Source organism: Bombus huntii, chromosome 9 (genome assembly GCF_024542735.1).
Source record: "Bombus huntii isolate Logan2020A chromosome 9, iyBomHunt1.1, whole genome shotgun sequence".
Lineage (NCBI taxonomy): Eukaryota > Metazoa > Arthropoda > Insecta > Hymenoptera > Apidae > Bombus > Bombus huntii.
The window spans coordinates 1,418,904-1,441,934 of record NC_066246.1 but is presented as its reverse complement, the minus strand read 5'-3'; the positions used below and the strand labels follow the sequence as shown (position 1 = coordinate 1,441,934).

The 23,031-nt window shown below is 38.1% G+C and overlaps 2 protein-coding genes, 1 long non-coding RNA gene and 1 other non-coding gene across 12 annotated transcripts in view; 2 read left to right on the top strand and 2 right to left on the bottom strand.

Moving 5' to 3' along the window:
- Positions 1-3,656: 3,656 nt before the first annotated feature.
- Positions 3,657-5,845, bottom strand: LOC126869182 (uncharacterized). Its single transcript, XR_007690836.1, has 4 exons — positions 5,009-5,845; positions 4,521-4,883; positions 4,312-4,425; positions 3,657-3,899 (listed from the first exon to the last, which is right to left on the bottom strand). It is a non-coding gene; the product is annotated as an uncharacterized LOC126869182 (long non-coding RNA).
- A 3,365-nt stretch (positions 5,846-9,210) lies between these two features.
- Positions 9,211-9,284, top strand: Trnai-aau (transfer RNA isoleucine (anticodon AAU)). The gene has a single exon. It is a non-coding gene; the product is annotated as a tRNA-Ile (tRNA).
- Positions 9,285-10,075: 791 nt separating this feature from the next.
- LOC126869146 (mitochondrial uncoupling protein 2-like) lies at positions 10,076-20,718 on the top strand. Its single transcript, XM_050625328.1, has 6 exons — positions 10,076-10,239; positions 13,368-13,911; positions 14,146-14,267; positions 16,247-16,356; positions 18,020-18,229; positions 18,831-20,718. Exons 2-6 carry the CDS (start codon positions 13,792-13,794, stop codon positions 19,214-19,216), a joined length of 948 nt encoding a protein of 315 aa, XP_050481285.1. The 5' UTR covers positions 10,076-10,239; positions 13,368-13,791; the 3' UTR covers positions 19,217-20,718.
- Positions 20,052-23,031, bottom strand: part of LOC126869124 (cytosolic carboxypeptidase 1-like) — a 34,185-nt gene continuing 31,205 nt past the window's right edge. For all 9 annotated transcript variants that reach the window (XM_050625267.1, XM_050625270.1, XM_050625266.1 and 6 more), the window contains one exon: positions 20,052-22,824. Coding sequence is in view for 1 of the 9 variants with exons in the window: in XM_050625269.1 (XP_050481226.1) it covers positions 22,728-22,824 (97 nt within the window). In the remaining 8 variants the exon portion in view is untranslated. The remainder of the gene's footprint in view (positions 22,825-23,031) is intronic.

The following is a 23,031-nucleotide window of genomic DNA, read 5'->3' as shown; positions in this document are numbered from 1 at the left end:
TGGCGCCATGGTTAGGAATGGCGCCTCGTGTTATTCTAACTTTTCGTTTATCAAAGATTTATCCCGTTCGATACGTAAATTACGTTTACCTTGAAACGAGAGAAATGAAAAATCAGTTAATCCGCTAGTCGGATACACGTTTCGATCGGTAGAAACGCCTCGAGATTTTCTACTTAAAGGAACGATGATGGTCGTGACCTAATTTCGAGAATTCTAGCTATCTCCTTTTGACACTGGCTTCTTTTTACACCGGTGAGCGCATTACTTTAAACTCGGATCCATTTTCGGCGCTGTGAAAACAAATGCGAACGAGGCACGATGGAAATTTATCGAACGTGGCGAGTTTTCCCCTGAAAAGAAATAAACGCGCCTGGTCAAAGACACACGTCCATTTTGTTCTTGTTAAAGTTCACGAGCGCCATTACAAGGGGGATGTTGGACGCTCGTTCAGACGACCATACGTTCGAGTTCGTTCCACCGATTTTAATAAAGCATCGACTGAGGCTGGAGGAATCGACTGACGGTCTATTTATAAAACCTACCACTCGACCACGATAAACTGTATAGGTACGTACGTACGTACGATGGCTAGGTGCACACGGATTCTTTCTTCAAACTGGATAAAAATACACATCGGAGTTATGATGTCAAGGAAAAATGAGAGCCTGATATTTTATCCACGATTCGCGTGAAATACATAAAAGATCGAACGTATATCTGATGGATGAGTTGACATTGAAACGACGAAGTGAATAAACGTGGACGAAGAAGATACGCGGAGGAAAATCCGGGCTGAGATATTCGAAAATTAATGGAAGTTGTAGAAGGCTAGAGACGTGGTAGTTATAATACAATGTTAGCTTGCTGGATCCTGGACCTCGGATGCTGCGTCCAAAAATAAGATTACTGCCGAATTAACGAACAGAAATAGTTTTCGTTCTGAACCGATGCTCCTGACACAGGTTGCTCGTACCGGTTATCCTCGATCGACGATAATCCTTGAAACTTTCCATCGTGTCGCGTAGAATAGGATTAAAGCGAAACTCTAAATATTGCGAGCTGATGATGATGACGATGATTTAGATGCAACTCGTCCGGGATTTTGAGAAAATCTGCAATTACAGCATACCTTCAGATTACGACTAATCAAATGAAAAGTTTCCGATTCTTCCTACGTATAAATCCTTTCTTTTTTATCGTTAGTCGATAATATTTTACAAGAAAGTTTGACTACAAAAAGAACAGGAGTAACGAAATTCTTTAAATAATTCACTAAATTAGCACGCACGAAAGAAGATCATCGTCCTCGTTTACGTCAAGCTACTCGACAAGAAAATCGATAACGTTAAATCCAAGATTCCAACGAAATCTCTTAATTTCCCCTTTAACGTGCAAACCAATTAATGGAATATTAATAAAAATGAAAACGATACCGAAAAGACGTCGCACCGCAGACACGAGCGATCAACGAAATCCAATGCGAAGATTGTAAATCTGCAAAGTAGGCAAAAAGCACACGGTAATCGCGACAGTTCCGATAATATCAGAACGTGTATATTCGATCGATTTTCGTTCAAATCTCGATTCCTCGAACTCTCATTCGGCACGAGTCTCGCGTTCCACGATCTCAGGTCTCGAAACAACACGAGCTGAGCCGAAATGATCGAAGATCGAAGTCGCGGAAAATATGGCGCGTGATCGACGGAGATCGATCAGGTTCGATTTTTCGTAGTTCGGTCCACGACGAAGATCACGAAGAGACTAGTCGATCCGCTGGTTCATCGGTCCAGGAGCCGCTTACCGCGACATTTATATTTAACTTTGGCGTCGTTCGAGCTTTCGGCTTGGGATTACCGCTCGCGCGATTCCGCTTAACGTTCCTGTTCTACATTTCCTCGTCCCTGTGCCTCGCTTTATGCCCTCGATGACGATTATCTCTCTTGCTTCCTCCACTATCTGTCGGCCGCTTTTTCCGTCGAGCTTCCGTTTTATTATCGGCGCTGAGGTAAGACCGCGAGAATTGTTCTTCTTTCTCTTCCTTCCCTCATTTTCTTTTCTCTCGCAAGATTCGGATCGGCTTGGAAAGCTTCTTGGCCTTCGGAATTTTGTTCAGTTTCGAGAAACAATTTTGAGACTTTGGTACGGATATTGGGAAAATATGATCGATGGAAATGTGAGTTTGAGCGTTTTACTTTTTATTTTCTTAGGGAAAACGGCGTGGCATCGTGATCGATGTACGTACTTACATACTCGTGTACGCGCTATATAGTCGGTAATGGTGAGAATGATATTACCACAGACGAGTATACAAGATAGAACTCTTGCATCACCGACGAGGTGCAGAATAGACGTGACATTCAATGCTTTTTCGTTTTCCATGTTTCGGGGATCATCTGACTTCCCATGCCATTTTCGTGTCGCATGCGATGTTACCGATTCGTTATAGTACTTGGTTTGAATAAAAACTAAAGTCTAGTATGAAATTATAAATAAAATATAGAACAGGATATGTTATAGTCGCAGCAAAGTATAGAATTTTATATTTTTACGATACTTCAGAAAGCGTTACACAGTACCAAAACAATAATAGTGAAATGAATCGTATAATTAGTTTCAAATAAAATTGTAATTTTATATATTTGAAAAATGAAAATGTGAATCTTTTGATCTTCTCTACTCTCATCTTTGTATTCTCAAGTCGATTATTAATTATATATTAAGTACACGTAGTCTGACTCACAAAATCGTAACACGATTTATCGATAATGCAGGCAGACTACAACCAACGAGAAGAGCAAAACCATCATCAAGATCATGTTTCTATGGATGTTAAGGGGAATGGGGTACAGCATATAGAAAATTTTAAGGACATCTAATCGTGTTATATTTGATTTTCGAGTAATTATGTTTTCATAATCAGAAAGTACTATAACAATAAATTAACAGTACTATAACAATAAATTAATAACAATAAAAATATAACAATAACTATAACTGTAACAATAAATTGAAATTCATCTGCTACATGCTGACAATAACCATTTTCCAAAGTATTTCCCCATTTTTACAATGTTTCTATCCCCGATGCGATAGAATAGGTGAACTTCCAAGAGACGGGATTTTATTCTTTTAATGCTGCAATGAAATTTAATCGTTTAATGCTTCCTTCAGACATATTTATTTATTAATTTGAACAATCTTCATCTTTCGATCTCTTGCCAGGAGGATACAAATAAATAATCACATAAGTAAATATAATAAATAAACGAATGAATAAACTAAAAGCAATCTGGAGACCAAAAATATTTCCACGATGAGTGCCGTCCGTATGTTGAATATTCGAGCTGCTCGAAAATTCGAGCAGATCGAAATTCAAGTTGAATTATGAAAAACTAATCATCCGTGTATAAGATCGAAAAAGTTACCGGAGTCATTGGAATAGACCCAAAGAAAGAATTACGAATGGGTTGATGAATTTCAGCTATTCAAAACATTTCGCAGGAGATCTGGATCAGTTCAGCCGAAAAAATTCACGTACATAATGCGTCGTTGCGTTCGTCTGATTGCCTATGATACGGAACAAGAAATAGCTATAATAATTACGATTGCCACTTACTCTTACATATTAAATAAAATTTCATTTAGAACTGTACGATGGATCCAATAATCCAGAAAGAAAAACCGACGAGTAAGAAAAAAAGTGTTATGAAATAGTCACATTTGCTCACAATTGATGTTTTGTGAAAACTGCCTCGCTCCTTCGGTACGACCCAAATTTTAGCTAACTTTGTTATAGAAGTGAAAGTTGTATTCATATAGATATCTACCATAACGACGTCCAACAGCTTCTTCGATTGTTACATGATGTACAGCTGACATCGGGTACACTAAAAGCAGTGCTACAAGAAATAGCGTTTATCAATAAAACAACGCTATAAGGAAAACACATGAAAATAACATGGAGACAATGTAATAAGTTATACGATTACATGATTCTGTAACTTTCATACTACATAATTCGTAGCAAAAGGAAAGTAAGGAATTTTAATTGTTGAAGAAAGAATAAGGAATACGAGAATAGTAAGAACAATTAAATTCAAAAGATTACGGAAGATACGTCTAACATGCTGACTAAGAAATTGTAGTATAAGAGTAACACTTATTTATATATTTTGGAATTTTATATATCTTAAAGTCACGATAGAAATATTACTATACTACATCGCAAAAAAATTACAAAACTGCAAAAATTACCAAAACTGAAACTTCGTATTTTCGGATCATTAACACCAAACTTCAACAGGTGTTTACCTTGACCTTCACAGGTATTGTTTAAAGTAGCAACAAACCGTCGACCAGAGTTTTTGTAATCAGCGCTCTCTGTTTTTGTCTTGGCGACCTTCGCTATGTGTCGAAGCTTTCCTTCTGTCAGAAAAACAAACCATGACAAAACAAACAAACCAAACAATATCAAAGCGTAACATCAAAGCCAAAACAAGAGAAAGAAAAGACTCGCTTACCCGACCTTCTTCTGGCTAACCTTGTCCCTTAGTTATAAGGTAGAATAATTATAATTTCAACCGATCTCAATCCTCTTCTCTTTGAAGCTGTGCTCGTTTATTAACCGATCCCATTCCAAAACGATGTTTCTCGCGCGAATCGATTAAAGACTGCATTATACACCACATATGTGGATTTACACAGGATGAACGATTCTAGGTCTTCTGTGACTCGTCTCGGAGTTTACACGACGAAGGTATTGACTTTATTGATAAAAATTGTTTGCGTATCAGTCGATAGAGCTGTTTGATATTATTATAGACGAAACTTCCATAAATACTACGTTCATTGGAACAACAGAATTAAATAGTTTGTGGATCGTGCTGAATGGACAAGAAAGAATTCATAAAATAGCAACGATTAGTGGGGCGTTATGACTGTACGCAACTGTATATGCAGTTTTATTTAATATGCAAAAATAAATTGTAATCGTGATTGTGATAGCTACTTTTTATTTGTAGAATCGTGGAAAGCAAGAACCACTCCTCTTGCGCAGATTGGCCAAAAACAAACGTCGCAACGCATTATGTACATAGATTACATTCGGCTGGACTAATCTAGATTTCTTGCGACACAGTATTTTAAATTACAGAAATATCCATTCGTAATTGTTTCGGGCCTTCATTTTTCGCTGCTGTTTCATTCTCGATGTTGTACTCAGATCTTCAATTTTTCATAATTTAAATTGGCGTACGAAACGACACATATCTCACTTACGATTGTTGTTGTCTGCGATCGTTTCCTCCGAACATGGCTTTCCTCTCGATTGTGAAACACGATCCTCCTTTTAATCTAAGGTTCGTTCTTGGAACAACATTTTTATCGCCACGTTGAACATGAAGCGACATCTTTTTGCCAGAAAAACATCGTTCAAACGTACGACTCACGCGATTATCTTTGCTTTTTAAAACTGTTCCTTTTCTTCGTTCTTTCAAGCTTAAAATGACATCTGTACTATCTGCAGCTAACACATTTCCATTAATAATTGCCCTGTTTTCCTTTTCATTCGGTGACAATATTGCTTTAAGTCGAATCTTCGCTTTTGGGAAATCATTTCTTCTGATTTTGTGTTAAATTTATAATTGAAATATAGGCTGTTCAGTCTCGTTTCCTCTTCGATGTTATTCGACTGTTACGGAGAAACGCGCGCAAGTGTGACTTGCTCTCTCGACGTTTATTTATATTTACGAAAAGCAGTCTATGAACTATATTCTGTAGATGAACGTTTGAAAACGCGTCGACTCACGTAAGCGATTCGCGTGCAGTCCGATAGAGGCGCGTGACTAGTTCGCTGTAGATTCGTGAAACTAGTTAAATTGTCGATCGACACGATGTGCAAGATAGGGGCGCGCAATTCAAACATTACGAGCACTTATTCTATGAAACAATTCGCTTTTGTATCCGGTGACCGATGTCCTGAATATATCGCGATTATCGAAAACATGTCTTTCGTTTTTATTGCCTGCCTTGGTTTCCTTCGCCTCGCTGAATCGACCCAGCTGTAACTTATCAGGCTAACGAAAACAAGAAAATACCTGAATCCCTGAAAGGCTGTATCGCGTCATTTTTAACGATCAACAAATGGATCTTCTCGAGAATATTCGTGACCGATTTTCACCAAAGCACACGAGAATCAGAACGAGCTGTTCAAGTGATGAAATTTAATTTAACCGGAGATTGATATAGTGTATTTAGAGTTTGTTACATAGCTATAACGATTCTGTGATTAGATGCTATTTGCAGTTGTTAGATACCGTTATTTACCTAATATTTTTTATCCATATTTTTTATTATAGTAATGTGTTGTAAGTAAAGTTTGGCTACTTTGGTAAGTTCTAAGTATTAGTTCTAAGTTCTTAGTATTTGTAGTAATATAATAAAATGGATCATATATAATTTGATAAAATAATATAGAACAAAGCTTGCACCTATTATTTCCTTATAAAATATATGACATAAAGAAACTTTTGGGATAATTTAATAGAATAATAATTACAAATTTTAATAATATCATTGAAAAGATAAAAATGCAACAATACTGTTCCGTCCGGTGACTCTTTACATCAATCAGAATCCATCCCTCGGTCAAGACGGTCACTTGCTGTGCGAATATAATTAGTCGGACCGTACTAAGGAACTGTAATGAACTAAGCATTTGCATTTTACCGTTAGGTTCCTTATTGGTTATAAAATATATTCAAGTCGAGATGTTCCTTATGGTTATTGTTCCATCAGGTAAAAGATGGGAAAGTCGAGTTTCCCCATGTTCAACGGTCATGCCTATCTGCAAGCGACCGATGGTAAGGCGACCAATACCCAACAATAGTTTTCCTTTGCGACAGCGACATTACCGTCATTCTCTGGTTCATCGTCCTTAGATCAGTCAACATTTCTTCATCCTTAAATCCTTAATCCTTAAAAATTCCATCCTTAAAAATTACGCACTGAGCATAACTGTCTATGTCTACAAATTGTCGGAATAAAGTGCATATTGTAACCCGTTACCTCAATGTTATAATCAGTTCAACCAACTCTATTATCCTAAACGAAATCGATTATTTCGTGGCATCGATTGTCTAATCGTAACGGGAATTTACAACTCTCACTGGCGCGCTTCCTCGCGATCGCATCTCTCCGCGAAAGGTCGAACAGATATTTAAGTATAAAATATATGTTACAGCTCTGATAAACTTCTCGTCAATACCAAAATTCCACATAATGAAAAAAATAAATTAAACTTTGTTAAACAACGGATAATAAATCAATTGCGATAAATGCTCCACTGGCGCTGTAGCCTTCTTCTACACTGAATCGATAACGTCGGATATGATACGAAAATGGCATAGCGGTTCAGGCAGGAGACTTTCAAAAGATAGCGTTAATGCCCTCTGCATTGACGAATGACGATGCTCTCTATTACAAATGATAAATTACTCTGTGACGATAAAGTGAATAACTGATCTTTCTTAAAAAATGAATTTTTTGTTATATTCATATTCCTATTTTTACTTAACCATTTATTTTAGTTTATACACCTTCGATCTCTTGGTGTATTGTTTATAAATTGCTTTCGATGTAACTTGCTTTGAATATATCAGTGATCATAACTCCAATTTATATATAATATCTTTCTAACTTACACAATTAAAACGAAACGGAAAATGAGGTTGTTTAATCGATGTTCATATAAAATCAACAAAAAGTTGAAAATTGTGAAACTAAAAGGTTTTGTATCTTATAAATATATTCCTGCTTCCGAACAACGACAGTAATGTTAGCTAACATTTACAATAAACGTAATTGGGACACAATGATCTTATTTGTTATCTATTTGTCCTTCATGATGTATCGATGTAGCCTACAACCCATTATGTTAACACTATTTGACTCTTTTTGTGAGCAGAATAGCAGAGTCCAAACTACAAAAAGAATTACTAACACTATATATATACATTATCGATCAATTGTGTCTAGTGCAACGACTTGCAAATAATCATTGTTCGACCGTTTGCGGAGAGACGCGATCGCGAAGAAACGCGCCAACAGGAGTCGTAAATTCCCGTTACGATTATATAACCGACGTCACGAAGTGATCGATCCCCTATTTCGTTTAGGATAATAGAAGTAGTTGAACTAATTATAACACTGGATTAACAAGTTACAATATACACTTTATTCCAACAATTTGTAGACATAGACAGTTACGCCCGGTGCGTAATTTTTAAGGATGGAATTTTTAAGGATTAAGGATTTAAGGATGAAGAAATGTTGATTGATCTAAGGACGATGAACCAGAGAATGACGGTAATGTCGCTGTCGCAAAGGAAAACTATTGTTGGGTATTGGTCGCCTTACCATCGGTCGCTTGCAGGTAGGCATGACCGTTGAACATGGGGAAACCCGACTTTCCCATCTTTTACCTGATGAAACAATAACCATAAGGAACGTCTCGACTTGAATATATTTTATGACGAATAAGGACCCTAACGGTAAAATGCAAATGTTTAGTTCATTACAGTTCCTTAGTACGGTCCGACTAATTATATTTGCACAGTGAGTGACCGCCTCGACCGAGGGATGGATTCTGGGTTATGAAAATATCACCGGATGTAACAATCTTGCCTGGTCAAAGAAAGTGCGTTTAAGAAATTATTATTCCATAACAAGAAATATAAATTATTTTTCAATTACTATTATATAAATTCGTTTCTTTGAGAGAAATAAGATATGTTTATGTAGAAAGAAATGTGAAATTCGAATGTTTGGAATGATCGTCTGGCTTCGTCATCCTCAGTCTTAAAAAAAAAGCGAAAACACTCGAGCATACTAAAAATAAGACCCTCTCCCTCATTACGTCGTGGATTAGCAAGATTTTACGATCGTTTTACGACTACAATGCCAAACTTTGTAAATACAATTGTCAACACGAACGAACATCGAAAAGTACCCATACGATTTTGACTGTGTCGAATCAGCGTAGCGCTTTATAAACGACCTTGTACTTGACTCGCCTAATTTTGACTTATATTTAAAAAATAATTTCCAATTACTATTTTATACAATCATTCGATATGTAAAAAATATTAAATGTAAAAAAAGATGGCCTAAGCATGAAACGGAAGTTTTATAAATAAGAACGTTCTCTCAACTGGCTCATTAGCTCAGTTGGTTAGAGCGTCGTGCTAATAACGCGAAGGTCGCGGGTTCGATCCCCTCATGAGCCAAAATTTTTTTTCTTGTTCGCATTTTCATATTTTATACAAGAGCTGTTACTATTCGACCTATTTTGTCTTGTTTATCGTTTTAATTATTCGGTTAATATGTACCTATGCACGTTATCAGCACATGAAATATCACGTGGATTTCCTTCCCAAACCAATACGCAACGATAGTTATCGACTATGTTTAAAAGATACACGTAAAAGCGATTGAACAAATGTTATATCATCCTTATCACACCGATAAGCTAATCGTAAATTTTAAGTATTAGTACTCATGTGAAATTCACAAGCGTCCGTGAAGGCCAGCGACATTGATCAAGAGCTATCGAGTTGCTATCATTTGTCCAAATTCTATCTTAAATTGACGAAAAAGAAAGACAGCCAAACACAAGATTTATCGCAATGTTTATGATCAAAATAAATACGATAATAAATGATTCGTTAAAAATTCTTCATCTACAAAATTGATTCGACAAAACGCTTTAAGTTACATTCCTGGAAGATGTCCTTTCCTTCGGTGCGTTATTTGTCTGTGGATCGAATACAGTTAGCTGTGCCATATACAGTTGGTTGATGCAAAAAGTTGCAATATATGCGGCAAAATAAATTTCCACGATGAGCTATGGCAATTTCCAATGGTTCAGGATTGCACATTCCGCGACACGTAACCCTTCTTCATTGAAAGGGTGTCGACCGTAATGCGCCTGCCCTCCACCAATGCATATATATACAGTACACGTATCCGTATGCAACTAAGAAAGCACTATACCAGCACATTCCTGGAACTTATCGATTTGGCCGCAAGCTGAGCTTTCTTTGGCCAAATCTGACGTCATAGACGGCAGCTGATAGGCAGAATTCAACTCTGCACGATTCCCATTGGTCGACGAGCCGGTATAAACGATGCCTTCACAGTAACCTGTTCCAGTTGTGTTGTTGTTCACTCACTGTACGCTTGGTAAGTACATTTCGCTCAGAGTTCCATTGTTTTTCATTACTCCAGCAATATTTATTTACCAATTTTTAAGAGGTTATTAATGTTGTCGTTTTTTAGTGTTTTAAATAATTCATGAAAATTTTCGCGAATTTTGCAAAATTACTTAACCTTCGACGTAGTTTGCCAGGTGATTTGACCTATCGTTGGCGTTCCATTTTATTCAAACATGGTTCTAATCTTCATGATAAATATTCAAGACTCATATTTAATTCCTTTTATGTTAGTATTGTGCTGACTGTAAAGTTCAAAAAAAGTATTCGCGTTAGTAAGACAATCACGAGTATATTGACAAAGTATTGTCAGTGTTCGTCGTTCTTAAATATTCTATCGAATAATAACGAAATCGATGGTCGCTTTGACGCAAAACCATCGAAAGAACTTGCTTTCGCTAAACTAGTTCCTAGGAAATTGCAGTCGCAGTTATCAAACTCAATGGTCGTTTACATAATGCAAGAATGTACATTCGAAGGACAGGCGTTTCAAATTCCATTCGTTCGTTCCGATGCCAAGAGTAATACGAATTAAAATTTCAATCAATATGTCATTTAGACGAATATAGCCGATTCGTGTTTCTGCAGTCTGTAACTGCAATGCATATGCGCGAATAGTCAAAGGCCGGCAACATCGATTTGTCAAACTCCCACAGAACCACCTGCCACGAATTAGTGCATTTCCAGGAAAACTTTGCCAGACTCTTCGTTCAAAAATAACTCGCTACAAAGGAATTGTACGGTCGTCAACCAAGTGTACGATATTGCTACGTGAAAATGTTATTGCGCGTCATATTTGTTTGGGTGGTTCTTCGTGCAAAAATAAAAATAATAATTATTAAATTGACGTTTCCTTTTCTATCAATTTTTATTTTATAACATTGAAAGAGTCGTAAATTGTGAATTATATTTTCTCTAAATAATTTTCGCCAAAGAAATTTCATTGATATAACATCATTAAAAATTAAAATAGCCACGACTGTATAACTTCGTGATTTCTTCGTATTCCATGATATTGTGACGCAAAAATATAAACATACTAATTGCAAGCTATTTTTCAGGAAAACTGGATTAAAAATCATCATAGTAAAAAGTAAATCATTTTGTTCTGTGCCAATTTTCTGCTGGTATTTATCGCTGAACGTCGAAAGAATACATAACTACAGTGACTGTGTTGATTTGATTGTGTACCAACGATTGCTATACCGCAACCGCGTTCGCGTCTAGGATAATCAATATACCTGCACCTTTCCAGCAGCTGTATCCTCGTGCGCAAGGATATCTCGGTACTCCGCCTCTTCAAGGCTCGAAATCGTTAGAAAGGAAGATAGCGTACACGAGATAAATCTTGTTTACATACTTGTTTCACAATTTGCGCTTGTTTATCAAGTGATCGACCTAAGATCTCTACATAGAAGACCTTTTGAAATATGGACATTTAATTATTCAATAGCGCAAACAAAAACTATTTCAATTATCTCAACAAATATTTGCTTCGATACGTTACAAATTGTAATACGATTCAGAATTAAAAGCTAATTGAAATTAATTGGTTTTATTCGATAATAAAAATCAGAAATACATTTCATTTGTTTAAGAAATTACACGTATATGTATGTGTATACATATACATATATACGTAAGTATGGTACATGAAAAATATGGGTGCAGCAACGGGTGCAGGCGCATGGCCGAAGTTTACTATCGATCGCATTGTTTGCAAGCGCCTTGCATGGCCTTTCGACACAATAGGACGCGTCGATAGCTAGCACTGGCGATGGAGAAATCGTGGAACCGAGCGAGTAGAAGGAATCGAAGTTCGTAATAGAAATCGGTGGCTGAAGGTTACGAGCGATTGCCAGAATTTATGATTTTAAATTTTAAATTACAAGACTCGTTGAAATTATTTCGATACCAAGACGATTTGCTCTTCGACCTTCCTCCAGTAAAATTTACCTACGATAAAATCGATATTTAGCCTAGATTTTCCAATCGATCGCTTAGAGTTGAAAAATTGCTAATTAAACGAAACGTTGATTATATAAACGGAATAGATTATAGAAAGGAAATCGTACGAGAGGTTGAGGTCCTTGACATCGGACAAGAACGACGCGAATACGACGAGCAAAGTGCAGACGGGACCGAGTTCGACCTAACTCGAATCACAACTCGCGGACTTTGCCCCACGACTTGCCTCGGCAACGGTACACCTTTCGTTTTTTATCGCGTGGAAGTCTTAGGTCTGGCTACTCGCGAATAATCGGCAGAACAGAAAACCATCGCTTTGTTCGATCGTATGAGAACGTCGTGCACGATACCTGCGACAACGTTTCACTTTGGCAAAAATAACCTCACGGTCGCAATAACGCGTTACAGATATAACTGGTTTCAACGTTGAAAACCGCGATCGAGTAGAGTCGACTCTCGTTTCTTCCATCGAAGGAAACAAAGGCGCCCCAACGGCGCCACTTATCCTGAACAAACTATATATGTTTTATTCTAAACACAAGATCTGAAAGGTTATTAAACGAGACAAAGATTCGCGACTTGTTCGTGCATAGTCACGCTGGCCGTTTCCCAATAGTTTTCTAAGCCGTCTATTTTCGTGTCATTCGCTGCAAGTTACGTTTTGGCTGTCCACGCGCGAGAACAGTGTCATTGAGCGCGGAGTAACGTTACATAAAATTGAGTTGTGGGAAGTTGACGTTGTCCGGATAATTATGACACAGGTGCACCGATAGGTTACGTTTACAGAGACTAAACAATCGGTTGTCCCAGTTGCCAAGTCACGACGCACTCGTCTGGGCCGTGTTTCGCGATATTTTATCGTGTTCGTATCCCGATAACGACGAATTACATGTAGTTTCTCTGATGCGTCGATGTTCGTCGAACGATCGTAGCTCCACTCTGCTCGACCACTTTGTCGGCCATTGAACTTTTGTTATTTTCGTTAAACTCGTGGAGCAGCTAGGCGTCGATAGTCGATCGATAGTCGAATAAAGATAATTTAGATCGATATGTGTTGGCGAGCGATAAATTAACGAATTTCACGAGAGACTAACTTATCGACTGTTGTTTCTCTTTTGGTGTCTGTTACAGAAGAATAGTATGTATAAAGTACTTCACAATCAAGACATAAAACACGAGTGCTCGCGGTCAGGGGGACTGCACGCGTATCCTGATCATTTCAGGGAACCTAAAAAGCTCTACCTCTAAACCACAGCCGTTTAATAAATGATCATCTAAAGGTTCCTGTCCTCTGGTAGGACTTTGTATATAGTGTACATATCGCTTTTCTAACAGAGGATCTCGCTCAGATAAGCGGAGCAAGCTCGAAGGATCAAAGATACAGTCACGCGGTGATTGAAAGGAGTCGAAAGAATTTGAAAATTTGCACTACTCGAATCCCATACATTCGGCGCATTCATCAACCTAGACCGCACTGATCGGACTAAATAGCTAAAACGCGATAAAAGAGAAAATATTGGTGGAGAGAAAGAGAACGAAGAGAAGAAAGAGCACGATGGAGCAACAAGCGTCGGACGAATTCCCTTTATGGATGAAATTACTCTCTGCAGGCACAGCAGCCTGTATCGCTGATTTAGCGACGTTTCCTTTGGACACCGCCAAAGTCAGAATGCAGGTAACTAAATACGTATCAATTTCCCACGTCACTATCAAATATTAAACGTTTCAACGAACCTTCTGTTACGTACCTTTTGTTAAAGCGTCCAGCTCGTTCTGTTTTGTTCTTGCGAACAGGACGAGTCAACGATCGTTGGCTCATAAAAATTAGATAGTGCGCCGAGCGTAGTTTAATGAAAACCTATCTATCCGGTGATAGAAAACGTAAGTGATACCCGTACGATTTTTGTAGATTGCCGGAGAAAGTCGTCCTATTCGGTTGGCAACAGCGAACGGCTCCATGGCCGGGGTTCGAAATACACAGCCAGGATTATTGAGGACAGTAGGAAACATCATCAGAGTGGAAGGAGCAAGGTAGGTTATTCACGATCCTATCCGTAACTTAAGACGAACAAGGGGTAGGTAAAAGCCTGATTACGATTACGATATTGATATAAGTATTAAATATCGTTAGAGTATATACGATTCTTCCGATTCGAATCAAAGTTTATACACGCCGGGCGATTCTTTACGCCCGCTCCAATGACTATTTGATCGCTTAATTACTTAAACTTAAAAAAGAAAAAAAAAAGAAAAAGAGAAAAAAAATTTCCGTACTGGCTGATCGTAGGAGCTGTTCGTTCGAGTAACTTGATGCTATCGTTGAATTAGTAGACCGCACATTAACTCTCTCTCTAAAATAGCTTCTTGGCATTCCATGACTCCAGAATATTTCCAATTCTCTGCACATGGCCCCGCGATTCGATTGCTCTTCCGATCTCGTTCTTTGCTAACTACCGACTCGATCGACGCCGTCGTCGTTGTCGTGCACTTTGCAGATCTCATTAGTATCATAGTAAATGCGTCGTATTAACGTGCGATCCTCTACGATCGTACAGCGTTCGATTCGATGTACTCGATGAGAGACAAGTGAACGAGAAAAGTAGAGAAAAGTGCGACGTTGCGCGCTATGAATCATAGAATTCGAATTTCCAAGCGCATCGACAACGACGAACGGGGATCGAAATAACGTAATGGAAGTAACGAAATCGCGATTATACAAGTTTGACTAACCGCTGATGCACTGGCATTTTACTCCTCAGTTATCTTTGCTTATTTCTAACGCTAATTGGGTTACGCTTGTTTCTTTTTTTCTTTTCTACGTAGTTTTTATCTTATCGAGCGCCATTGACTGTTCCTTGAACTGACGATCGAACGCTAGATAAAGTACTTGAAATATTGTAATTGTGTTTAATAGACAAAAGAACGCGTCCATGGTGCTCCCTTTTATCACTTTATTTATTTTCTCTTTCGAGCACGAAATGCCTTTCATGATTTTTGTACGAAAACAACAATAAAGAAGGATTTTCATTTATTCGCATAAATAGCGACAATTGTTCCATTATATTCTAAATAGTCGATAAGCATGCTATTATAGTAATACTGGTAATAATCGTTCTTTAATGGCGTAAGTTCGATACAAAGGAAGGCATCGCGTGATCACTTTAAACTGCCCAGCTATGCGAATATATTTTTCTTTTCTTATCTTTTATTCTTATTTTTATCTGCTTTCATTTCTTTTGCCTTTGCTCAGCCGCAGTTTTTCCTTTTTCAACGATTTTTGAAAAAAAAAAAAAAAAAAAAACTGAGCGGCGCCTCGCATGGTTGCGCTTCCACCGCGAATACGATTTGTCATAACCGTGTCCAGCTCTCTCAGCGCAAGCTCTCTCCCGGTTCTTTTAGCTGATCTTTTCTCTCGTGCTCCTCAAATGTTATTCGTGAGAGACTCTATTGGCTTCCCTTCGCGTGTTTCTTAAAGATTTTAACTCTAAAAAGACCAGCCTGGTCATTTCGACCCACTACATAAATCAACAAAAATTACTGTCTTCGCTGTCAAGTATAATCGTTCTATTGTTTATTTTCTTCAGAAAAATAAACATCTTTTGCGTGTTTTCTTTCTTTAAAATAACAACAGCGATTCCTTTTGAAATAAGAATTTGCTAAGAGGGAACATTAGAAATAGGAAACTCTGGTATTTCTAGTGTTGTTACCGCGATAAAAAAATCAATCTTGTTCTTTGTTTATTGAAGAAACAAGGAAAAGAGAGAGAGAGACGTACCAAAACGAAGAATTCGAGCATTTTAAAGTGAATTTAATCGAAGGGAAGCAAATTAGAGAAAGAGAGAGCGAGAGAGAGAGAGAGAAAAAAGAAATCGAGAAAAGTAAATATATAATAAATACAAACTTGTAAAAATAAAAGCAGAAAAGAAATAAAAATAAAAAAAAAATATGACCCTGGGCTACGTTTGAGGGTAAATTGTGAGGGCGGTGAGCTTGAGCGAGGGTGGTTACAGGAGCCTGTACGGAGGTCTGTCCGCGGGACTCCAGAGACAGATGTGTTTCGCCAGCATACGGTTGGGCCTCTACGACATCGTGAAGTCAATCTACGCTGGAATCATCGACGGTACATCCAACAAACTCCTAACTTTTTGATTACGTAATCCTCCTATATGATATATAATCGAGTAGACACGCGAGCAGCGTGCGAACATACGCTGCGCACGTGCTCCATCTCTCTGTTACACGAGCAGAGTAACACACGCGTAAGTAACGGCTGATTGGTCGATAATCAGCCACCATCGGCTGCCTCGTGCTTTTTCTAAGAGATTATACAAGACAAAACGAGATAATATATATATATATATATACATATACATATATGATAATAATAATAAGCTGTAGCAATGTACCATATAGACTTAGCCAGATTTTAATCGCTGACCGCGAATCGAAATTTACAGCGCCTCGGACGTGACGCTGTTTCGTTTACGTTTCCTTTTTACTTTCTTTTTTTTTTTTTTTTTTGTCTTTTTTCATAATTGAATCCATTGAATATCGAGTCTAGTTCCATCGCTGATCCACGTCGTTTCCATGACCGAAAGTTAACTATCGAAAGGGAAGTATAAGAGAAAGAAGAAAGAAGATTTAAAGATAATGGCTGGAGGAATCGCTGCCTCGGATTGTCGTTTGTATTTTCCTTCTGTGCAAATTGGATCACTCGTGAAATAATTTACTAAATACTTTACTAAATCTGTACCCTCTATTATCGCGAAACGATCGATTCCTGTATCAAAATTATTCTACAATTATCGAACGCTATTTCTTTTTCTTTCATATTTTTTTTTTTTTTTTTTTTTTTTTTTTCGAGATTGGAGATTTGAAAAGAGATATTTAAAAAATGCACAGTTTGATCTCGTGACCATTATATACGATTTTACCGTGTGTATTTTTGGAATTCTTTTTTGAAGTTTCTATCTGTCGCGTGTAAACCAACTTATATATTTATCGATAGAAAAGAGGAGCATGTATGTTTTGGATATTTTTCATGTGTATATGCGTCGATATTCGCGGAATTTTCATCTTGACTACTATTTCTATTTGAAACTAATCTTTCCTTAATGATAAAATATCTCGATTAGAAGCCGAACGGTCGTAGCGGGAATTTCGAGTTTCGTCTTTGCTCTTCATCGTCGCATGTTGTAAACGTTTCCTTGCGTAACTTATCGACGTCACTGTAACCTTTTTCACGGATCAATTTTCCAATTTACTCGCATCAAGAGATTTGCTAGAACCGTGTAAATCAATGGCACACAAGGTACTCGCGATCAACAACACCTTTCTATCGATGTATGTATAGATATCATTGCCGAGAATAGTCCTGGTAATTAGAGTAAATTAAAAAAATAAGTTTAAACTAAATATAATCTTCGGTAGCTATTCATAGTTGATCTCGAGTATCTGCCTCGAACATCTCGCGTCAATAATCGTCGCGATTCTTGTCGCAACATATTGTACTCCCGTTAACAAATATAAATCGTGGTAATCGTTGAGAAAAAAAGACCTCGTAACGTTCGAAAATTATCATTTAGAAGAGTTTACTGTAACGTGAATATAATCAATGAGCTAATAAACGTGCTGTACCGCGCAGAGCGCGATCTGTCCCACCCTGCATCCTACTTTTTTCGATCTAAAGCCGTGACACAGAACGTAAATAACGTACTCGAAACAATCCAGACACCGACACCGAACCTGGACTGCCTTTTCACTGTACTTTTTTGTCTTGGCAGGTAATAACAGGAGCGGATCGAAGAGTATTTCCGTACGAATCGCCGCTGGAATGACAACAGGCGCCATGGCGGTGATCCTTGCTCAACCGACCGATGTCGTCAAGGTCCGCTTTCAGGCTAGAGATATTGGACAACCGGCGAGATACAGCTCAACCCTGCAAGCATACCGGAATATTGCTGTCGAAGAAGGAAGGCGGGGTCTTTGGAAAGGTACCACCAGTACTTGTATTACAAGCCCATACCGTTTACACGCAGAAATATGATCCTCTTGCTTCGGGCGAGAGTACAGATCCGTCGCAAATTGCCGAGCTTCTGGAAAATCACCGTTCAATCTTTATAAATCTTGAACCCTTTGCCTTGTAATTTCGTGTCACACTGGTCCTACGAATTACGTTATAAAGATTGTATTTACAGCGAAATTTATCTCTCTAAGAAGGGAAGGTTCTCTAAGAACGAGTCACAGTGGCTACAAAGAGCAAATGCAAATCCTGATAAAATACGCCTCGTTGGAAAATGAGAGTATGCGCCGAACCCCTATTGTAGCCACTGTGTACGTAGTTTATTATAGCCACTACCCTCTAATCTGATCTACGCAACTCCACCGAGCCTCTAATCCGTACAAAGTATAATAGGTATTCTCACAAGCAGACTCGATCGAAACGGGAATCGTTTGGAATTATTAAATGTAATCCTTTAATACGATCGTATTAGAGTCCAAACGGAAGATCCGAAGCCTATTGCAATACTGTACTATTATCGTAAGAGAATTAAGAATCGACTCGGCCGAATTTAACCACGTTTTCATGTTTAGGAACCATACCCAACATCTCGAGGAACGCGATCGTGAACGTGGCGGAGATCGTCTGCTATGATATCATCAAGGAGTTCATCTTGGAGCGCAATTACCTGCGCGATGGAATCCCTTGTCATATAACGGCCGCCGTGGCGGCAGGATTGTGCACCACCTTGGCTGCTAGTCCTGTAGACGTGGTGAAGACTCGCTACATGAACAGCGCTCCTGGCGAATACAAAGGCGTGAAGGATTGCGCTGTTCGTATGTTGATGAAGGAAGGTCCATCCGCGTTCTACAAAGGCTTCACGCCCAGCTTCACGCGTTTAGTGTCCTGGAACATCGTTCTATGGATCACTTACGAGCAGTTCAAGATCTACGCGAAGAAGATGAACGACAATCAGTGAGCACCATAGCTGTCGCGTTCTACGTGCTCGATCGACCGATGTATCCGTCGATTCACAAGATATACACATACGAGCCGTGTTTTAATCAACTGCAGCTTCATAGTCTATATTTCGATCATGTAGCTTAGAGATGGGAGGATGTATTATCGTATATTGGTTAGATTTGGTCGTTTCGAATAGAACTTATTACCTGCCGTCGTTTGCAGGTACACTTATTAATATCGATGCGTGCATACATACGTATAAGTTTCTCTCTAGGTACCTTAGATAATGTATGTTATTGATTTATTGAAAGTTACAATTATTTACTTTCTATCGATCGTTGGAATTGCCGGGTTTTTTTCGATGAATTCGATAACGCTTAATCGCCTGTCTGTAGAGGACAGTTTCTATCGCTAGCTTTTCTACCTAATGCGTATTCGTATGTAACAACTACTTGGAAAAGATTCTTGCCTATGCATACGTAGGGGGTGTGTTTACGATGGAAAAGCTGTTACGCTGTGCTCTTTCGTAGGGTATAATCGTTAGCACGATGACACATATTAGACTTTCTTTCTCTTTACTGAAGGAGGTTAAGTGTAAGAAAATTTAAGACGCGATTTTGTTAATCTTACCGATAGCTTCGTTTGCAAACGACGACAACCAATTCTCCCATCTATCGTTGTATTTTCACTTTTCTTTCCGTAGATAAGACCGCGCGTGCACTCCACATCGACATTTGATCAAATTGAAATCAACTCAAGTTGGCGATTTGACAAAACGGAGAAAACTTGTCCGTCCAAAATTATTTATAAAGTAATTCGAATACCATGCGTATTGCAATTGGTCTATCTTGATTCAATTAATTCTAAACAAGAAAAAAAAACGGAAAAGAAAGAGGAATGCTGATTTTTCGACAAAATTTCGTCTTTCAACGAAGTGCACGTACGATCAAGATCTTAGAAATCTCTCAATAATCCATAACGAAACATTTTTGGCTACGTAAGTCAGCTTTAGAGACAGTAGAGCAATAGAGAAAAAAGAAATTACTCCCTTTCCCTGCCCCCGATGAATACTAGCATAAAATCGCGCGCATTACGATACGCCAGGCAGACAATAAGATATCAAAATTGGTTTTAACGCGTTTGCGACGTCTGTTAACGAAAGCTACACACACGCGCATACATACGCAAAATGATTATTCGACTGATTTCCGTTTCTAGACTCCGATTAATTCTTCGAGGCACGAATTAAACAGAGATCCTTCGCTAATATTTATCTATGTAATTGTAATTCGTTCTTCTAACATTTGCGTTATGCGGGATAATTTGTCGCAATCGTTGCTAGATATTTAAAGAAAAGAGTAGGGGCGGATAATTCGCAATCTCATTTGGGGTCAATTAATATTATACAGGGCACAATTTTTATCGAATTTCGATCGACGACTTGTAGTCTATTTTAAAGGCTATGTTATCATCTATCGATGTACGTTTCACATTAAAAAGCAATTCTTATCTTATTAATTCCGACTGTCTCATCCATCTACATCTTTTTTTCTATCCTTTTTTTCTCTTTCTTTGTTTCTCGTCTTTTTCAATTCACATTTATTAACAAGCCTAATTAGCCAACGATGAAACTTGTTTCTTGTTTTCACTTTATCCGTAAGGATCGATCGTCTTTTTAACGTCACATCGATCTTCGTGAAATCCGTAACTGTAGCTCGAGTACCGTACAATATTAGTTGTTATTGTTACACTTGAATCTCGATCGATATCAATTAGACCAGTTCGTTGCAATGAAATCATTTGATGAAACTTTCGATTGATCGACATTTCTCTTTGTACTGTATTACTGTGTGTAACGAGAAATTTTACTGCCCTTGTATCGTGTAAAAGAAGCTGCAGAGTAGAAAGAACATGTCCAACGTAAAGCGTTTACCGATTTCAAGAAGAACGTATTATTATCTGTATCGTATATGTACTTTATTAACTTTGTGAGTGTCTTTAATTCTTGACAATGTAAGATTGTCACAAACGAACGCCGCTTCATGAAGTTTTTTGCGTATGGAATGTTCTATCGTAGTAGGCACACTTCTTTCAAAACATACAAAAAGCCGAGCGGAGATACGAATTGAATCAGTTGTAGAATTCAACGCCTAGATGCCCGATTAATGTTAAATTGACATGGTTCTATAACTTCGATGTGGTAGGTCGCAGCAAGCCAAATTATCTTTTATCACGCCCAACAGAATTAACACAAAACGAATCGACTGAATATTTCTACCACAAACTTGGATTTTACAAACAACTGTACGAAATAGAAAAACCTGTCTCTATTAATCATTCGTTACGATTCGACGATTTTCTGCGCTCTCAATTCTTTTCTATCGCAGAAACAATTCGCAGCTTTTCCACTTGGTTTCTCTACTTTTTTTTTACTCTCTATACGATTCGATTCGTTGCACGCGCGTCCCACCGATCGAGCTTCGATCTCACGCAAAGCACTGTCGACGGCAACGTCTTTCGCCGCGTTGGAAAAATACACTGTTAGCCATTTTTTGTCTTTCCGCAATTACTAGATTTGTCTAGTCTACATTGTGGTATACTTTTAAGCACCGATCACGCGGTATGTATCGCTTGTAAGCAGCTTGTATTAAAGGTTGAGCAATACGAACTCCAGAGGCCCGAATTTGGCAAACTTCGTGCGAACATGCGTAGCGATATATGCGATTAACGACCTTGTAGAAGACTGAATCGATTAATTAAGGATTAGTGTAAAATACGAGTAAGAATGGGAGGATTTTCAGATGCTTGCGAGTTTCGGGTGAATACTTTTTAGCGAAATATTTACCGTATTATAAGTAAGCTTTATTTTCTATGATCACAATCGATAAAGTATCACGTACAATTAATGTAAACAGCGAGGTACAGCACGAAAAGAAAATGGACTTTGCCTTGTAGAACACTCGCTTGATTTTTCGCTTAACTAAATCAGTTTGTGGGCGTTTTTGTTCGTAAGAAAAAGGACAATTCGCTTCGATGATTTGTCGTCTTTGAAATGAATTCGAGTCGCTTCTCCGTAGATCCGCTTTAAGTCTTCTACCGAATTGGTTGCTCGTGACGTTGATCAGTCGAAATTCCTCGTTCACTCGATTTCTGACGTTTAATCGTTTGCTTTAGCGAACGAAGTTCTCAAATTCTGGTTAAGCGAACGTACTTTCGGTATCGGTGATGTTTAAGATGCTCAAATTTAATAGAAGTTTCAATTTACAAATGGCGACGCGTTCATTTTCGAGATTGTATACATTAAAACGGGGCTTCAGTTTCTAGATAGGATCTCCGTAGAAATAGCTTGACATTTGTTACGAGTTTAAATAAAAATTCTTCAAAGTGTACAGAATCTTTCCCCGGTGTTCTTGCTTCTTTTATTCGGCAACAAGGAAACCCGCGCAACTTCCCGATCGATGAACGAAGAAACACCGATCGTCGATAATCCCTGTCGATTCCATGAAATTCGAAATTTCGAAATATTCCTAAGTTTCAAAATCGGACTCGTCCGATTCGCAACTGGACGAAATCTCATCCTCCATGCATCCTGATTCCTCGGGAATGCCTTCTCCCATGGGGATCCTAGAGAATAAAAAGAGACGTCTTGACGCAAACATGAAACAATGATATTTAAAGAAACAATTCGTTATCGTGTTAATTAACGTTAGTAAATCGATCAGGCAAGATTTAATTCGTTAAAGCGCAGATGTTAGTAACACGGAGAATAAATATCTTAGTACAACGATTAATCGACGTTAATCGTGCGAACGATATTTCTATTATACACGA